This window comes from Ptychodera flava, chromosome 1 (genome assembly GCF_041260155.1).
Source record: "Ptychodera flava strain L36383 chromosome 1, AS_Pfla_20210202, whole genome shotgun sequence".
NCBI lineage: Eukaryota > Metazoa > Hemichordata > Enteropneusta > Ptychoderidae > Ptychodera > Ptychodera flava.
Window position 1 is genome coordinate 31,592,689 of NC_091928.1, and position 19,490 is coordinate 31,612,178.

At 39.5% G+C, this 19,490-nt stretch overlaps 3 protein-coding genes across 3 annotated transcripts; all 3 read left to right on the forward strand.

Moving 5' to 3' along the window:
* Positions 1 to 922: 922 nt before the first annotated feature.
* LOC139144011 (E3 ubiquitin-protein ligase TRIM45-like) lies at positions 923 to 1,858 on the forward strand. Its single transcript, XM_070714657.1, has one exon. It carries the CDS (start codon positions 923 to 925, stop codon positions 1,856 to 1,858), a length of 936 nt encoding a protein of 311 aa, XP_070570758.1.
* Positions 1,859 to 1,957: 99 nt separating this feature from the next.
* Positions 1,958 to 2,866, forward strand: LOC139144020 (tripartite motif-containing protein 2-like). The gene has a single exon (XM_070714667.1). The coding sequence runs from the start codon at positions 1,958 to 1,960 to the stop codon at positions 2,864 to 2,866; it is 909 nt and encodes a 302-aa protein (XP_070570768.1).
* An 11,370-nt stretch (positions 2,867 to 14,236) lies between these two features.
* LOC139144028 (tumor necrosis factor ligand superfamily member 10-like) lies at positions 14,237 to 18,310 on the forward strand. Its single transcript, XM_070714677.1, has 4 exons — positions 14,237 to 14,303; positions 17,011 to 17,147; positions 17,521 to 17,593; positions 17,944 to 18,310. The coding sequence occupies exons 1-4, from the start codon at positions 14,237 to 14,239 to the stop codon at positions 18,153 to 18,155; spliced, it is 489 nt and encodes a 162-aa protein (XP_070570778.1). The 3' UTR covers positions 18,156 to 18,310.
* Positions 18,311 to 19,490: the final 1,180 nt, after the last annotated feature.

Here is a 19,490-nt window from a genome sequence, read left to right on the forward strand (position 1 = left end):
AGACAACCCGCAAACAGTTCAAAGTTCAAATTCAAATTTTCAAATTTTAGTTTTGTATATGTGGACTCAATTATTGCGATCAAACAATAAAAGTTGGAGGGGAACAGAAGCTGCTCGCTACTGCTCCTCCAACGTATTGCGGATTTCCCGCTAAATTTCTGCATTTTCGTCACTTTTCAAAAGGAAAACATCGCCTTGTTTCCCTTTCAGCAAAAATAATCTAAGTCCTGGCAAATTTCCCGGTGACTCATTGAAAAAAATGTAGGCCTATACGCCGACACATACCAAACATTTTCCCGCCGACCCATTCCCCGCCCTCTCGTATTGGGAAATTGCCCTCCAATTGGCAAAGAAATTAAACCATTCTCAGCAAGCTACTAAAGGCGCTCCTGGGTTTTCGCGTGCTTGTCTGCGCCAGCAACCAGAAACACTTGCCTTGCATGCATGTATTTCGTGTTATTCTGATTCCCTGTCCCAGTTAACGTTTCGCCGCTGGCTGCGCTGTTTCGTGATCAAAGCGGTACAGAGCTACCCTTTGACCTCTTTACTGGAACCTTTGCTCAGTCTGATCAGCAGGCTACACGTCGCACGCGGACCCAAGACAATTCCGGTGTTGTACTCGAGACAGATTATTTTGAACTTAGGCAATGGCAGCAAAAGAACCAACTTATTCAGAGGAAATAGACGACAATTTTTTGTCTTGTATCATTTGCTCAGAGCGTTACAACAATGCAAAACTGCTGCCGTGTCTTCACAGCTTCTGTGAGCCGTGTCTTGATAAGCTGGCAGAGGAAGGAGGGACGATAACCTGTCCAATATGTCGGCGCTCGCACCAACTTCCGGATACTGGCGTGGCAGGTGTCTGTGGTAATGTATTCATCAACGAACTGGTGAGAATGTTTAAAAGAGTGAAGGGGGCTCCATGGAGCCGAACACTTGCGATGGGTGCCAGGAAGCAGTATCTGTCAAACGCTGCATCGAATGCGAGGTTGACATGTGTAGAAATTGCGCTGTCTCTCACTCCCGATTTAGGGCTACAAGGTCACATCAACAGATGACCCTGGAAGAGTTCGAAGCTGCCAAGTCCGGGGATCCCTCCTCAGTGCAGCCACCTGTCTACTGTACCGATCACCCAGAGAGTCCAGTTGAATTTTATTGTGATACCTGTGACAGGGTCATCTGTGTAAGGTGTACAGCTTTCGAACACTCCAGACCTGAGCATCAATACAGTCACTTGACAGAGGTGGCGACGGAATACTACAAAGTTTTGAAGCAAGCAATCGAAAAGGTGAAAGTGAAAGAACTTGAAGCCGATCGAAGCAAAGCTGCTGTCATGGAAACGGCTGAATCACTTGATAGCTGTTACCAAGCAGAGAAAGAGATCATGGAACAACACATTCAGAAAACAATCGATGACGTCACTCGTATCATCCGAGAAAACGGTTACAAGCTTCTCGGAGAATTGAAAGACGAGTACAACAGAAGGAAAATAAACTTAAACGCACAGTTGAAAGAATTGGAGTGCGTGGAGAGTGACATGTCATATGCAAGGGAGTATGCTGAGAAACTGATGCATTATGGGAATGCTGCACAGTTGATGTCAGCCAAGAAAGGAATTTCATCTCAAATGGAAGAATTACTGAGAGTGGAAACAAAACTTGACCCGACTGAGACTGACTACATGGAGTTCAAACCATCTGATGATTTTTGTAAAGCAAAAACTCTGGGTGTGCTGTGTAACGACCTTGCAGAACGCTGTACATTGGTTGATGTTCCTGAGCATGTCAGGGTTAATGAGAATATTGACATCACCCTAGAAACAGGTACACGACATAAGCGATGCAAGATGTGTGATTAAAGAGTGGACGCAGTCCTGACGAAACCGGATAAAAGCCAGGAAAACATCGCAGCCGCAGATGATGGTGATGGGACGTGGAGTTTGAAAACCGTTGCCACAATGGTTGGAAATCATGAAATCACAGTGTCTGTATCCAAGAAACCAATCACAGGGTCGCCAGTGACAATCAGAGTGATTCCACAGAAAGGTTTGATTTGTAAATTTGGCAGGAAAGGTTCAGGTGAAGGAGACTTGGATGATGCTTGGGGTGTCATGGTAACGAGAGATGGCAATATTCGGGTGTGTGATCGGAACAATGAGAGATTGCAGACATTCACATTAAATGGGAAATATCAGTCTACAACAACATTCAGTAATATTTCAACGACAGTTTCTCCTGATTGGTCGACAGTATCAGAGGATGGTACCATCTTTACGAGTGATGGCACTGTTGGTCAAGTAATTGGACACGATGAGTTTGGCAGAGTGCTTAGATGTTTTGGAAAAGGAGTGATAAGTTATTGTTTTGGAATTGCAATGAGTCCCATGGATGGCAGAGTCTATGTTGTTGATAATAAGGGGCACTGCATACATATTTATGATCAAGATGGCAATTATTGTAAGTCTTTTGGTTGTGAAGGACAAGGCCAAGGGCAGTTGTGTAAACCTGTAGGCATTGCAATTGACGGTGAAGGCAAAGCCTTTGTATCTGATCGGCACAATCATCGCATTCAAGTGTTTGATGCTGAGGGTCAATATCTGTACAGCTTTGGAAGTGAAGGATCTGGTGATAATCAGATGAGATACCCTTCGGGGATAGCACTTGATTGTGATGGCAATGTGTATGTGTGTGACAAAGGTAATAACAGAGTGATGAAGTATGAATCTGATGGTAAATTTATCGGTCGTATTGACAGCGAAGATAATACGGTAGATGATCCTAGAAGTATTTGTGTTACGGATGACAGACCATTGGGCTATGTTGTAACTAATTCCAAGGGGAAGAACATACAAGTCTTCTCACAGTGAAATTTCATCTAGTCGATTGAATATTTAAAAAAAAGAATACGCCAGTCAACTAGTCCAGTTGTTTGATGTGTTTCTGTGTCTTAAGAAAGATTGACAACTTCTTCAAATCTTGTCTTTTATTATCCCGTTTTGTTTGTTTTGCTATGTACTCTTCCGTTTTGAACCTTGCTAAGATCATAGTCCCTCCACCTTGCTGAGATGGACTGCTCTGGTTTCGAGATCACTCTACTCTTGTTCTAACTATCACATCACTATGAATGTATGAGCAGTGCATGACAGAGTTTGCTGAGGTTGTGTGTTTTAAGTCATTCAGTTTGAACTACATGTAAGAATACACCGTGGGGTGAAATAAGCAGACTTTGGACTCTTTCAATACTTACTTGCTGCTTCTTCGGACTCATTTTGAAACTTGAAGAGCCACTAGTAACTTCCATGCCCTCCTTTTTTCTGTGAATTTAGAAATCGATCTTAATCGCGATTACAAAGACAGCAGCTATTTGAATTTAAAGTATATGTGGTTTTGGTACTTTATTAGTCCCCACGGTCACCGTCCGGGGGAATTATAGGTTTGGTCATGTCCGTTCCTCCGTCCGTCCGTCCGTCCGTTCACGCAGATATCTCAGAGATGCCTGGAGCGATTTCATTCAAACTTGGTACAAGGATTACTCCTTATGTCATACATATGCACGTCAATTTGTTTTGTGATACGATCCAATATGGCCGCCATGCGGCCATTTTGTTACGATTTTTTCATGTACGGAGCCATAACTCAGGCACATCTCAACCGATTTTATTGTAAGTTGGTACAAGGACATCAATCTTTGTCATACATATGCATGTCAATTTGTTTCACAATACGATTCAATATGGCTGCGTGGCGGCCATTTTGTTACTATTTTTCATGTCCCGAACCATAACTCAGACATGTATCAACCAATTTTATTCAAAGTTGGTACAAGGACATTGACTATTGTCATACATATGTACGTCAATTTGTTTCATGATATGATCCAATATGGCCGCATGGCGGCCATTTTGTTACAATTTTTTCATGTCAAGAGCCATAACTTAGCACGTCTCAACTGATTTTATTCAAAGTTGGTACAAGGACATTGATCTATGTCATACATATGCATGTGAATTTGTTTCACAATATGATGCAATATGACTGCGTTGCAGCCATTTTTTCCGTTTTTTTCATGTCCAGGGCCATAACTAAGGCACATCTCAACCGATTTTATTCAAAATGGTACAAGGACATTGACTTATGTCATATATATATGCACTTCGATTTTTTTTTTACAGTGAGATCAAATACAATGGCTGCGTGGCGGCCATTATGTTATGATTTTTTTATCTCCACAGCCATAATTCAGACATGTATCAACCGATTTTATTCAAAGTTGGTTACAAGGACATTAACGTATTGTCATATTATGTAATAGATTTGCATGTCAATTGGTTTCACAATCCGATGCAATGTGGCTGCCTGGTGGCCATTTAGTTACGTTTTTTCATGTACAGAGCCATAACTCAGACATATTTCCACCAATATCATTCAAAGTTGGTACAAGGACATTGACCTACGTCATACATATGCACATCAGTTTGTTTCACGACATGTAGTAGTATCATGTCAATCATTGAATTTTCGTAATTACGCTGATATGTCAAGAAATACTGCATCAAATTTCATGAAACTTGGTACAGATGTTAAGGTCACATTGCTTTAACAGTGAATAAAGACATTTATCAGTGTTATGGTAATTAATTTGAAATTAAATTCGCATAATGAACTTTCCTAATTAGAGTGATATATCCACAAATACTGCATCAAATTTGATGAAACGTTTGGAAATGTTGAAAATGTTTGAAAATGTTTGGCAACATCCTGTTGATTAATTACTAATTGACTGATTTAATGACCTTTTGTAATTAGGATGGCGGCCTACATTGGTTTTATGTTTTCACCACCATAGAACTCAATCATTCTATCTGTATCGCAGTATTTTTAATCACAGACCTAATTAATGAACAGGACTCTATCCTCTCCGAAGACTTGTAATTAAAGTACCCATTAACAAGTGGGGACTGTGTCATCAATGATGACTTGTTTCATTGGTATCAAAGTTTCGACAGTAATCCACGTTTTGTTTTGTTTTGTTTCTGAAAGAAAATGACGTACATGTATTCTTGAGGAAAGTTTGTGCGAAGTTTACATATCTTGTTTTTGAACCACGTACTATATTTAAGAAGCATAAAGGCTTAGAGTAAAACCATACTCATCAATATACTTTCATTTAGTGAGATAATCGTACATTTTGTAGCCAAATGAAAGTCCAATGGTGATCTAATGTATACTGGTAAATGCATGACACAGAGAAAAGTGTTTTGATGAAACAACAAAGACACTAAATTATAAGAAAGTTCAGTTGGTAAGAAATATGCATTTGGTTCATTTTTTGATTTTTTTTCTATTTTCATTAATCGGATTGACATGTATATATTCTGCAATACCATTGGAAGAGGGTGTGAAGAGCTTCCCAACTATTTGTTGTCATTTAGCTTGCAATTTATTCAGCCACCTTTGTTCATCGTTCTACAAACACAGTCATTTGCCGGGCCAAGAAAGTGAGTTACAGGTCAGCTACAGTGCGCTTTACAGGGATCGAATATTCATTACAATGAATTTCTGTGTGGGACTTCCATGTAACTGTGCCTTCAATTGATATATCAAAACTGGATATATTTCAACAGAGTAACACTTCTGATCATGTGATTGGAAATATTAATAACCGCTTCCAATATATAGGACATTCAGTTTACAATTTTTGTACTCGTTCTCCTTTTAAAGCGTAAATGATATTTTGGAATTGTAACTTTCAGTAATTCAGCCTTGTGATTGTAAGAATTTCAAAAAGATTTCAGAGACTGGAAATTCTTTAGAACGTGTCAAATATATTACATCCTGGAGTACTGAATAAAGCCAATCACACAATAACTAATATAGGAGTGCAATAGAATACATGCTTATGGAAATGAAAGTGTGATGGATTTTCAAATATTGATATGACATCAAAATGGGATTTGGTGAATGTGTATGTGCAATGATTAGCCTTGATTTCTCAACAGCAATTCAAATCAGTCGTAAACTTATTTGAAACTTCAGCTCATGGATGTTTTCAGACGCTGCTCACCACTGTACCGATTCACACGTGTGTCTAGGATAGTGAATGGCTATGATTTCTGAATGATTTATTAAAATGAAAATTATCTCTCATATACTAATATGCTGGTGTTAAAAAAACTGAATGCCTCATAGTTGTGCATCACACATTATCATCATGTGTGAAGCAACAGTGTACTATGACAGGTGTCATTCTACACGTATGCTAATTCAGTCAGTCAGGATGTTGTTATCAGTTGGAAGACCACTTTTCACTCACTCGAGGAATCCTATTCGATCCAAGAGAATGTTAACATCATAGTCTAGTACGAGATTGACTGAAAGAATGTCCATGAAATCCGTAAGAAATCAGTGTAATGACAAATTTATCAAAGTGGAAACTTTATCAACCATCCCATTTTATCGTGTCACTGGAACTACTTGGGTAGCTCTTTTCTTACTACTGTAAAATTTTAAAAGCAATCGTGTTTAAGACAGAGAACTCCAAACTTAGACTCTGATCTGACTTTTGTGAACGTGCAGAGACAAGTTTACGCGCTGTGACCGTCGCTAACTTCATCACAGTCCCTCTGTGACTGTGACTTCATCTTTACACTCTAAGGTCAACATGTAAGTCTGCACCTGATTCGGAACCCCATACGCTGTAGAGATTATCACGTCACTCCGTCTATAGATATTGAGATAATTCGCGCTGGTCAAAGCAATCTTTACCTTACTTCTTCGCTTAAGTGTGATAAATTTTTGACAAAAGGAAGAGTTGTGTATATTGTGTGTTTAACCTAATTTACAAAAGTCGAACAAGTGGCAGTTTTGAGAAATTTTATCTATTCAGATTTTATGCAAGATTTATGAATCGATTAAAGTAATATTATTTACGTATTGTAAATATACAGGTATATTTTCGATCATTCCGTAAATATACATGTCGCAATTTGAGAATTCACCATATTTGTGAAATCAGCTCAGAGCGTTTGTTTAACTGAGACCGGATCTTTTTTTGAAGCTCATGAAGTAAATACAGTTTTCACGGGCTCATATCATTTTTATTTTCTTTATTTTTTGTGAAAATCTACAATTTTGATTTTCCCCATCGAGTTAATACAATGATGGCAGCCATTTTGAATTTTGAAGTGTCATGTAATACTGAGTAATTTCTTTCTCTGGTACCAAAGTTTGCATGGTGACTCCTGATTGTATCTATGATTTCAAAAGAGGATGGCTTGAAGTTCTCTTTCAGAAATTTTTAGCAAAAGTTAACGTATTTCAATTTCGTGGTGGGAACTACCTTCATAAAAATTGGTTCACATTTTTGCGTCTTCTAAGCAGTGTGCCGGTTTACTTTGGTTAAGTTTGATAATTTGTTTCCATATTACGAGTTGAAAACCTTCCTAACGTTTAACTTTACATTGGTCCGGAGTTTCTTAACAGTGATGGCAGAACGTAAGTATTATTTGTCCCTGCATCAACATTTGCATGATTCTTTGACGTAAAATGTTCTTTTTACGGAAACGTCTCACATCACCTTTTTATACGCTACGTATGCCCAACGTGATACGGTACATATAGACGGTACTGCGGGGATACCAGGAATTGTACTCGTCAGTGACGACAGGAAATCAAAAGTATCTAATTATATTAAAAAGCGTTACGAAAAATCCCTTCGTTCGATACAATGGAACAGAAATTAACTATCTCTCGATTATCTGTTCGATTATTTTTGTCACAAGTCCTGAATAACACGATTGGAACTAATTAAGGACAGTTGGATCTTCATATTGTTCAAATTTCTCAAAAATGTTGGATGCCCTATAGCTGAATGTTGCAATATTACAAAATACTCATAAAGAAAGTGTATCATAAAAAGAAAAACAGATAAGCTTACATTTGAAGATTAAACCGACATTACTTCACCATCCAATTATCCAAAAATGTGTTCCAATCGTGTTTGAATGTACACTTTGTGCTTCAGCTAGACAAAGTTAGTCACACTTTATTTTGAACTTATCAGGTATTCGTCGTCATCCTCGAAACATGAAGTAATTGTGTACATTTTCGTAACGTGTCTTTTGATTCGCACGCCCATTATTAATCACAGGTGTGCGGCAGGTCGTGAATGATAGATTCACACAAGCGATGTCTTCGTGTCGGTATCTGCAAAATGGGACAGCACTTTTCTTGCGGTCGCATTAAAAATTCCAAAAATGAATTGAATGACTGGAGGAGCTATAATCAGAAAGCTTATGTCACAGGTCAAAACTAAATTTCCCTCCAAACTATTCATCTTTTCTTCGGACACCTACTTCTCTTTGCAATGATGTCACCCCTGTCAATGTCACTCTCTACTTCACCCTTTTAGCGCTGTAATTTTCTCCCGCCAAAATTTAGTGCAAAATTTTACGAATTTTTATGAATTTTTCTGTAACTTTTTGATAATTTTGGACCAAATGGACATCACATTTCATTGGCTAAAGTTTTTATTCAAAATGTTGGCAAAAATCTGAGAAAAATGGACAGGAGTTTATTTTATGGAGGGGACAAAAATAGACTTTGGTGCTTAAAGGGTTAAAACCATCCAAAGTAGCGATGTCAATAATTTTGCACGCCGCTGAGGAATTCTGTAAGCCCTAAGTTGTGTCTGAAACGATGAGGTCAATTTGAGTATTGGACATAGGTATGTTTCATAAAATCCGCCATTCAAACAATCATACAAATCTGCGGATATTTGTTTTTGATCTCCGTAGGTCATTAGTAGAGGCGTTAAGAGAGCGACATATATTTACTCAGGAGCAGAACAACATGTTTTTAATTTCGTGAACTTTGCTTGATTTTTCAAATAGGAATCAAAGGGCGTAAAAATAGTGTGGGATGTAATTACCCTCCTCTTGTCATTAATGTGGGCAAAATGCACTGTGGGACGTGTCAGCGGTATTTCCCACAAGTCACGTGACTCGATTCGTGAATAAGTAGGCCAGTGCTAGTATAGAGTTTGAATACTATACTTTTGTACATTTTATGTGAACCTTAAATCAAATTGGCACCGTTGAGCGTTAGTCACATTTGACGGTGAGATGCAGAGAGTCGGACGCGGATTCTTTATTTCTTATTCACTCCATAGTTTTTTGTATTTTTCCCTGTCTCGCTGAACTCGATCATTATGGCTGATCAGTGGCAGAAAGGTGGTAAAATTGTGTCGCGTACTGTGATGATTTCCTGCTTACAGATGATCATCACTATTGTCATCTTTTCTCTCGTCATCGCAATTCTATGGCTCCACTTCCAGAGCGAGCTTTCCAAACTTAAAGTTTCCATGGAAAATTTGGACAACTCGCGGGCCAGTGGAGATCAGTCGAGGGCGACGTTAACTGCTGGCGGCAATTCAAAACCCTGCATATGCAGTAACCCTGGTATCGATTCGGGGACGACGGGAGGCCATGGCGGTGTAAATGCTGACGACAGGAACAGCCAAGACGGAGGAGAGAGCCAAAATTTGTTTAATTGCTGCTCAGCAAAGCAAGAAACGGTAGAACAGGTAAAAGAAGGATATTATATTTCTTCGTTCTGACTCCTTCGAGCGTATAGTAAACACCTATTGCCTGTTCATGAGGGCTATTGTATCGCCCGTCTATTACCCCGAGGGACCGTGTGTTACCAGAAACACATCGCTATTCCCCGAGGCCGTAGGCCGAGGGGTATAGCGAGATGTTTCTGGTAACACACGGCCACGAGGGGTTATAGACGAGCGCTATAGCCCGAATAAAGACCAGGCGATAGGTGTTTTATAACACACCACATGCTCATGTTGTATTGTTATATAGTTTTTAATGTGTTTTGATATTTTGCACCACAACAATCCATTGTAACAAGTTTACTGGACGATGTATCCACAGCGGTTTCAGTTGTACGTGGTAGTACCACTTTCTTTCAAAAAATATTCTAAGCATACCTAGTGACATCCTTAGTTGCACTTTAATCTTTTCCGTCTATGAGCTGTTCAAGTTCCTACGCTGTTGGACTGTTGGAAAATGTTGGAAAATCTGTTTTAGAGAATGTGTCGTCACGTATCCCGGACGCACATCACGTTCCAGTCACCCGCCATTGTTGCAAAGCTGCAGACGACACTACGGTCACGTGACCAGACACTTTTCCAAATTTGGTCAGGACTATTTCCCTAGGGAAATAGCTTTTCAAAAAATACCCTCTGACGTCACTTTTGTCGATCTGATGGGGACTAGACGTATCTATTTTCTCGTCACGTGACGTATTCTAGCGAATCGCGACACGGAATGAGCATGTGGCGTGTTATAATATGCACTGCGACACGGATATTCTCACACTTGTGAATGCCTCTTTACGGAAAGGTACCTGTAGTGCCCCCTATAGCCTCGTTTTGATTTACATCCGGGTACCTTTCCGTAAAGAGGCATTGTGAATAGTGCATTGGGGGATTCCCGAACTCATTGTTATATAATAACTGATACAAAAGTCAGGCATGGTATGTCATTTAGGAGTGGGAGTGGCGCCACAATTATAACTACCTGTTTTCGGCGGCGGTTTCGTTTAAAATTTCACAATTTATTTCAAATACGAAGCCAAATTCACATGAGAGAAGTATGAAAGATTAAAATACTGAGATGTATCCAGTACAATATACGATTGAAAAGATCTACCTTTTTGCGGTATCTTTTTACCCCATTTCGGATTTAACCACACCCGTCGTACAAAGTTAGACCACCTCTAACAATGACTGTTTTCATGGTATTCAAAACCAAGCGTATATTTGTCATTTTAATCCGTAAGAAAGAATATTATATGTGAATTTACTACAAGTGATAACGTTTTGATGAATTTTTAGTGTACTTTCTCTGTTTGTAAGATGCAACTTCGGTTCTACTCCGTAAATCGTGTTGAGATGTCTTGTGTTCCACATATCAACGCAACCTCTGTGTGTGTGTCTGTGTGTGTGATGTTCAATGTTGATATTGACAACTCAATTCTAGTACGGACCAGCCTTCATTTGTCAACAATAACATCGCTTATTGTACGCAATTACGAACATTACATTTACGGTAGAAGGATGTTGCGATGTACATGTCTTACAAAGTGAAAGTTATGAAACTATTATAAAAGTTACTGATTTTTTCCGTCATTAAATGATTTATTTTCACTGTTTTTTTTCAGTTGATTGCAAAAGCCCTAGAAGACGAGAGGCAACTACTCGATCAATCAAGACAAGGTAAGTAGTTTCAACCCTAAAAATAGCAGCGACGCGTGACCATTTAATTCCGTGTTTCGATTCTTATTTCTAAAAATATCTTGCATTGTATACGTAACAAACCACATTGCACATTTAACGATATAGATTTGCAACTAACTGATGTTTGGAGGGAGAGAGAGAGAGAGAGAGAGAGAGAGAGAGAGAGAGAGAGAGAGAGGAGAGGAGAGAGAGAGAGAGAGAGAGAGAGAAGGGAAGGGAGGGAGAGTCAGGTGGACAGACAGAGGAGACAGTCAGACAGACAAACGGGGAAATACAAACGATACAGAGAAGGCAGAAAAAGGACCGAAAATATAAGAGACAAAAGGAACCTCATCTATCAAACCGTGGCCTTCCACCAGTTAAGGGAGCATTCGTATTTTTACGGGGAAGGGTAGCTGGTGGAAATTAAGCTACAAATGAAATTTAAATAGCTACCTGTCAAATTTAATTCTAAAATTTGACACCCCCTCCAATTCATAAATCGTAAAATGTAACCCCCTCCGATTCAGGCTTGATTCATTAACGTTTTGCACCCTATGGCCCTGGGGTGAAATATTTGAACCTTCAAAAGTGTCTGCAAGAAAAAGAGTGATCCTCAAAAATTTTCATGCACAAAAAAGTGACCGTACCAAGATGTCAGAGTCCGTTTCAGTGATATTTTAATTGACATATAACTTCTCATTTGACCTTTGAACCTTCAAAGAATCCAATATCATATTTGTTTTTTACATTTGCTTCTGCAAACACAATTTTCTCATTACATACATTTACATATCTTACATTCATATCATATCAAACATTTATAAATTTACGGATATAGCTAGTTTTGTATTAAAAAAAGTTATTCTTAGTTTCCGCATAGACTACAATGTATGGTGAATCAACATTCAAGTAATTCCAAAATCAACTTTTTCCATAACTTCATACAAAACTTCGTAAAATATGGCCTCCCCCAATCACTGATTGTAAAATTCGACCCCCCCCCCCAAAAAAAAAGGTTCCGTAAAAGTCACCCCTCTCATTTCCACCGACCCTTCCCACCGTTAAAAAAACCCGAATGCTCCTAATGATACGTGTGGTTGTTTTGTTGTTGTTGTTGGGGTTTGTTTTTTTTTTTTGGGGGGGGGAGAAAGATATCTTAGGATATCAAGGTCGCATTACACAAACATCTCCAGTTAGTCACCTCCAAGTTTTTGACAAGTCTACTGCGCGATGGGATAGTTTCATCATCGATAAGTCATTGGCATATTGTGAGGTTTGTTGTCCTATTTTCTCAACTTAGAAATCCGACAATCAACTAGTGGCGAGATTGAGCGGCAAATTCAGCGTCTTATGAATAACAACAGAACTCAAGTACAGCCAAGTTTAGGTAGTAGCCGTAGTTCAATTCCCGTTGCTGTTCATGTGACCAGAGATTCGACATGCGCAACACTGGCAGCTGGTAAGTATACATGGATTTGCTCATCTCAGCTCTTCACATATTATTGGACATAAGGTAGTTCGCACCTCGAAAGTGAAAGACTTAAAACTTTTGCTCAAACTCTCCCTGGAGAATCTTTCCACCATTCTCTTTCAAAATCAAGGATAAAAATTGAGAGTCACCGTGCAAATTTTGGTACGAGAGAAACAAATAACTCAAGATTTACCGAAATTCAAAATTCAAAATGGCCGCCATCCCTGTGTTAACTCTATGGAGAAAAATAAAATTTTCGAATTTCGAAAAACTAAGCCGGTTAAAAGTTTTCTTACTCCAAGAGCTTTAAAATGAATCCCTACAAGTGGTAGATCAGAAAAGAACTGTAAAAATTTGAGAGTCCGAATATCTGTCCCCGAGGTGCATTCTACCTTAAGTCTGTGATGTCGTATGTGTGATTAGATGCCAATAAGCTTACAGTGCAATGTGTGAAAACTCTCGCAGCAATTCATTTATTTACCTATAACACGATTGGAACTATTTTGGGAAAATTGGATGAAGGTAATTATTGGGAAAATGTAACGAAATCGAAATTTTTACAGCTGAAATTTTACAAAATGATAGAAAAGAGTAAAATTTGAAATATTGTTCTCATCGAACAAAACAACGAAAACACAATGATTATTGCATACCTTTTTCATCGGATTCATTTTTATGAAAAAATGTTGATTTTTGTGTAAATGTACTGAAGAAACGAGACAAAATGCTTAAAATTTCTCTAATTGACGACTTTTGAGTCAGGGCACTTTTGAAATGCCCTGCCTTTTCGTGAATGTAAGGCTTCATAAACATTTAATTGAGTCAAGGCACATTGTAAATGACCCTGACTGACTTAACTGTAGACTTCATTTTGGTCAAGGAAAATTGACAAACTGAGATTATTACTAGTTTTTCAGTAATGAAGAAACTACAGACAAACTCTCATATTTTCATTCAAATATAAATATTGTTCCTATGTTTTGAACAGTATTGCACTAGATACTATCATGCACTGATACTTACTCATAACATTTCAACAGCATTGTAAATTTTGAATAAAATTTTAAAGTTGGTGAGCAAATCAGGTGTAATATTAGACAAATTTCTAAAATTCTTGAGAAATTGTGCCTATCCAATTATTCCAAATTAGTTCCAATCGTTTTACCTATTCATCTGTCGTCCTATCTCTCTATCGGGCAGCGGGGACTCCAACAAAAGATGTACACGCACGGCCTGAATGGGTCTTCTGAGAAAACTTAACGAGAAAGAGAAAGAAAATTAAAAACTTGTGTTTAAAGTTGTGAGCTACTGCCATAGTGTCACCGTGTTTATGCGATGATGCGTATAGAATGCAGAGTACAGCAAAGTGATCGTTGGTATTTAAAAAGAAGGTGAAAGAAAATGAGACGTTACTATCTTTCCAGATAAAGACATCTAGAGTTGTTACGGTGAAATATCCATTGAAATCGAGCAGAAATGATCACGTCGGCACTTCGGAAACATCCAAGCATTGGCATGGGATGTCTGTCTTTCACCACTGAGGGTTCGTGGTGCAAACATCTTTATAGGGTTTCCGTTCGGTTAGACATGTACACGGGTCATGACACTCAAGTAAACGGGTCATGACATTCTACAGGCTAATTAAAACGATTACAGAGAAATCATTTCACGAGCAGAAAAATACTGGTTGGTGGACTACCGGGGCAAGGTATAGCAACATTAACGCCCACGTGTTATGCATAAAGATATTTACAGACAGACAGACAGCTTCCATTGAAGCAGATCAAAGTGCACTACAGGTTGAGACAATAGGAAAAATTCACTTGCACTCTATTTGATGACTTCATTGAGCGTTCCTAGGAACGAAAACGAGGTAAGGGACCGTTCAGTTTTTACGGCCGGGGGGGAGGGGGCGGCAAAATCGGGGGGGGGGGTCATCGTAATTTGGAATCCGCAAAGGGGGGTCATCGCTTTTTCACTGGCCATGATCGACCGTCTTTACAGGCGGGCCGCCTTCGGCGGCCCACTACAATAAATATACATTATGTATTACCCATGACCCTCTTAACGGGCAGACGCCTTTGGCGGCCCACTCCAATTAGGTTTACTTCATGCAATGGCCATGATTGACCCTCTTTACCGGCGGGCCGCCTGGGGCGGCCCACTACAATAAATTGACTTTATGTAATACCCCACGGCAATCTTACCGTAAAATCCCAATTGAAGCCGCGACTTCTATTAGAAACATTTTTGAGGGACCCCTTGGATCACGCACTGAATAATGGTAATGGCCGCGCGCCTTCAGCGGCCCTGTCCAGTAAAGTCTACTTTATGCAATAGCCATGATCGACCCTCTTTACCGGCGTGCCACCTTTGGTGGCCCACTAGAATAAAGTTGACTTAACGTAATGGCCCATGACCCTCTTAACCGGAGGGCTGCCTTTGTCGAACCACTCCAATAAAGTTTACTATATACAATGTCCATGGACATGAGTTGTCTATGGAAATGAAGTTAAAACTATTGCCTTACAGTCGTCCTAATTAACAGACGTTTCAATGTGGCTGAGAAGTTTGTGCACTGGCATCTCTCCTACACGAATAAAGTGCGCCGCGTACCGGAGTTCAAATCCAAACCATGCGGGTAAATTTGATATATGGGTTTTGGTTATTTTTCAGGGGGGGGGGGTCATCAATTTTTTTAGTCTGACAAAGGGGGGGTCATATTTTTTTCACAAAAAATGCAGGGGGGGTCTATATTTTTTTGAACACCAGCGACAAGATTTTGCCGCCCCCCCGGCCGTAAAAACTGAACGCTCCCTAATTTCGTCGAAATACGTCATCCTGACAACTTAGGGTCTGTTAATTTACATATGAAAAGCTCTCGATCGTATTGTTGGGTAACGGAAACGCCACCCGCAGGCCACGTGTGCCCGCAGGCTTAAATTTTGTACAAGACTGCTGGTAGCAATAAGCTCGTCAGAATATTTCATCAGATTTACATTACCATTCAGCGATACGTACGATTGTTGTTGACTTCATAGGGCCCTCAGTTCGTCTACGAAGCTATCAATATAATAGAACCTGTGTTCTTGAGCTGAAGTTTGTGTTGTTATGTAATATCCTCCCTTGGTCTATCTATAGTTTTGTTACCAAATCGAAAGTACGGGTATTTAATATCGCCAAGCAAAGATAAACTAGTACTAGTCGATGATACATTATTGAAAAGTTATTGAATTTAATAGAAAACCAAATTTATGGAGGTCAACGCCTAGATGTACAAAGTGTGCGCGACCATCATTTTTGACTGAGTCTCATGGTAGAATGCGCCTTCTGATCTACCACTCGTCGGGTCTCATTTTAAAGCTCTTGGAGTAAGAAAAATACCATCTTTGTTTTTCGACATTTAAAGAGTATAATTTTCCAATACTGAATTTCAAATATGGGTAAATATTATGTAATTTGTTTGCCTCGTACCAAAGTTTGCATTGTGACCTCTGATTTTCATTCCCGATTTGCTAAGAAACTGGTTGAAAGTTTCATTGAGGAAAAATTAAGTCTTGAACTTTTCGAGGTGCATACTCTCTTAAAGTGTCTAACTGCAATTTTTGATTTACTGTGTTATCAACAGCTTGACAAGATAACAATACCATACCAATTCACCAGGACGGTTTCAATTTTCCACACATCATAGTTCCTGTAAAAATATAATGATGGCAATAGTCATTTCCTTAACGGTCGTCGACGATGTTTCGATCAGCAAGTTAGTTTCGAGATGACATATCCGGGAGTATTTTCGGTGCGCAAGCCACACAAGTTTCTTACGGAAACCACAGTGAATTGACAGTATTTCGTGACCGCGGTTGCTTTGCAATAATATTTCCTAGACGATAGTGGAGTAGAAAACACTGTGCCATAGAAAGGGTGGTGAAAATAATAATCGACCTCACTGGACGTTAAATAAACACATAGTCAAGCGTCCTAGACGAACCAATGGATGAATAAACGGACTATTTGTGAATAAGTTATTGCATGAATGAACGAACGAACGAACGAATGAATGAATGAATGAATGAATGAATGAATGAATGAATGAATGAATGAATGAATGAATGAATGAATGAATGAATGAATGAATGAATGAATGAATGAAGGGATAAACAGACACACGGACGAATCAATAGATGAAACAGTAAACCCAAGACAGTTGAATCTTTTACCTAATTATTTATTTTAATAAATTTAAATTTCAGGTCAACAGATAGAAGGGAACTGGATCAAAGTGGGTCCATGGGAAGCATCCCATGGGCTTGCATTCAGTGAAAACGTGGTCAGCGATGGCTATCATTTGATCGTTCCGAAGTCCGGTCTTTACTTCGTCTATTCACAGGTCAGTAGAAGAACGTCTGAAACGACAGTTTGGTGTCAAAAACAGACCAAAGTGCCAGATTAGTTTCCATCTTTGATCAAAACATGTCATTTCACATGCAAACATGTTTAACGATGGTGGTAAAAATGTTATATTGCGGATTCTCATCTTCAACATATAGCTATTTTAGTTACCGTCTTGAGCCTCGTTTTGCTATAATGGCCAGTGAGGGCGCATCTCCATATGTGGTCGAAGATTGGAGCCTCGTAGCGAACGAGCGGCTGAGAGAGTTTGGCACTCAGCTATTTCTTCCCGACAGTAGAAGTTCTGTGTTTTTACTCTCGGTGATGGTTCGCAACGTCTTCTAATCACGCCAATGCATGTAACTTTTTAGGTTTACTTTGTCTATGAAAGGGAGACTGGAAGACCCAATATCGACAACGAGTTGTTACACCTCACTAGTCTTGGTATGTAAGGTTATTTCAACTTTAATATCATACCGTTACTTTTTAGTTTTGATCTAGACGTGGAAAACGTTTCTTAATTTTACAAAAATTTCATTCCATTGATCAAAACAGAGGTAATTATCCTTGTGGAATACTACATTTTACATAATGCCGACAATTCAAGTACAGGCTAGTTTTTTGCTCAGTCTCAACCATACCTAAATGAATTCTCAATTTAAAGATTAGACATATTTTGCAAAGTAACGTTGAAAAGTTGCACCATAGAAAATGAAACTCTTAGTAAGCAATGTAGAGATGAAGACCATGCGGTGGATTCATCAGTATTGATTTGTTTAGCTTTATTTTAACAGGTAACACCGATAGAGATTTGATGAAAAGTGTTCGCATCCGAGAAGATGAGGTGGCAAATGTCAGCAGTTTCCATTCCGGATTGTTCAAACTTCGAGAGGGAGACAAGATCTACATGAAGGTGTACCTACCGAGCAGTGAAGTGAAGGTGGGATGTGAAGAGCCGTCAACGTTCATGGGGATGTACATGGTCAATGATGACCTGTACACGTAGTGGGGAAAACATCGACTTCCAAAGCAGCTATTTGGAGTAATGTAGCTGCAAAGCCTTGATACAGACAACAAGAACATTAAGTCCGGCAGAGACACAGAAAGGCATTACCTGTAATCGAAGCTCACAGTTCGTCATTTATAAAACAGTGTTTGGTATATTTTAAGTCACAAGGTAAATGCCTTTGAATTTGCTTATCAACCGTGTTCTCTCAATGAAAGCCAATATCATAACACAGTGTTGGCGGCGCATTTTTTACGCGGCCTGTAGAAATAATAATCATAAACTAGAAAGCATTTGCAAGCAAAAGCGAAGTTCCAGAGACCAGAGCAGCGGAAGAAGCAAGAGAATGTGTGACAAAGATAGGTGCAGAATGAAAGAGTGCTTTGGATTTTAATATTCAGGGCTGATAGCAGTAAACACCATAATACAACTAAAAGCAAGGCAGTCCGGGGAATTACAGTACACAGATTACAAATGCCTACATGTATGGTAAAAACGCAACAGATACATACGGGGGCGACAACGCACGGAAATGTTTATCAGACGACATTCTCGCGAGCCAGAGCAATAATTTTCGCTCCGCTGACCTACGCAAAAATCAATCGCTTGACGGGTAGCGCTGAGTTGTTGCCGTAAAGAGGCGTGTCATTTACAACGATGAGAAGGAAACATCGGACCTAGGCCGTTGAAATTGAGCCACATGCATTTTCATTTGATTAAAAGCACAGACTAAAACAATTTTCATTGCTATGTCGCTGTTTTCACAAGATGCTGACCATTTGATCTTGGAAAGTTGAGTTCCTTTTACGTGCAGCCAACGCATGCCGGTGCATGACAGACAGTACGTTCACTATGAATGCCTAGCTCTGCATGGCAGGGCTGTGTGTTACCGGCGTTAAACGGCCTCCCACCACAGCCCCGCAGATTGATGTAGGAAAAACAGCTGGTGGCTCCTCAGAAATACGGCGGGCAGTTTCTCCGCCAAAACAGCCGATTTTGAGTCCAACTTTGCATTGATCATCGTTTTCGAGCACACCCACCTCGCCTAGGTACACGATGTGCCCAGCCGCGCTTGTAAACTTAGGGAAAGGCTAATTTTCACTCTCTGGGCGAGCGAGGCGATTGACACGCCGCCATGTTGTCTCATGAGCATTCGGGCGAAACAGTATAGCGCCACGTACGGCGAGTATTTAGAGAAAAATAAAATCAAAAAGCAACAAAAAACAAAGCGTAAGAAAGCTAGAATTATTAATAACTGAACGCAATATGATAGTTGAGCAATGCCAAATAAAAAATAAATATAAACAAACAAGAAATGCCCGTAAAACCCGTCCG

Bases quoted from the DNA above. Each gene is read 5' to 3' on its own strand.
- LOC139144020 (XM_070714667.1), top strand. From the start codon at position 1,958: ATGGTTGGAAATCATGAAATCACAGTGTCTGTATCCAAGAAACCAATC.
- LOC139144028 (XM_070714677.1), top strand. From the start codon at position 14,237: ATGATCACGTCGGCACTTCGGAAACATCCAAGCATTGGCATGGGATGT. The intron at 14,304-17,010 runs GTTCGTGGTGCA...TTTAAATTTCAG, and splicing joins TCTGTCTTTCACCACTGAGG to GTCAACAGATAGAAGGGAAC. The intron at 17,148-17,520 runs GTCAGTAGAAGA...GTAACTTTTTAG, and splicing joins TTTACTTCGTCTATTCACAG to GTTTACTTTGTCTATGAAAG.
- LOC139144011 (XM_070714657.1), top strand. From the start codon at position 923: ATGGAGCCGAACACTTGCGATGGGTGCCAGGAAGCAGTATCTGTCAAA.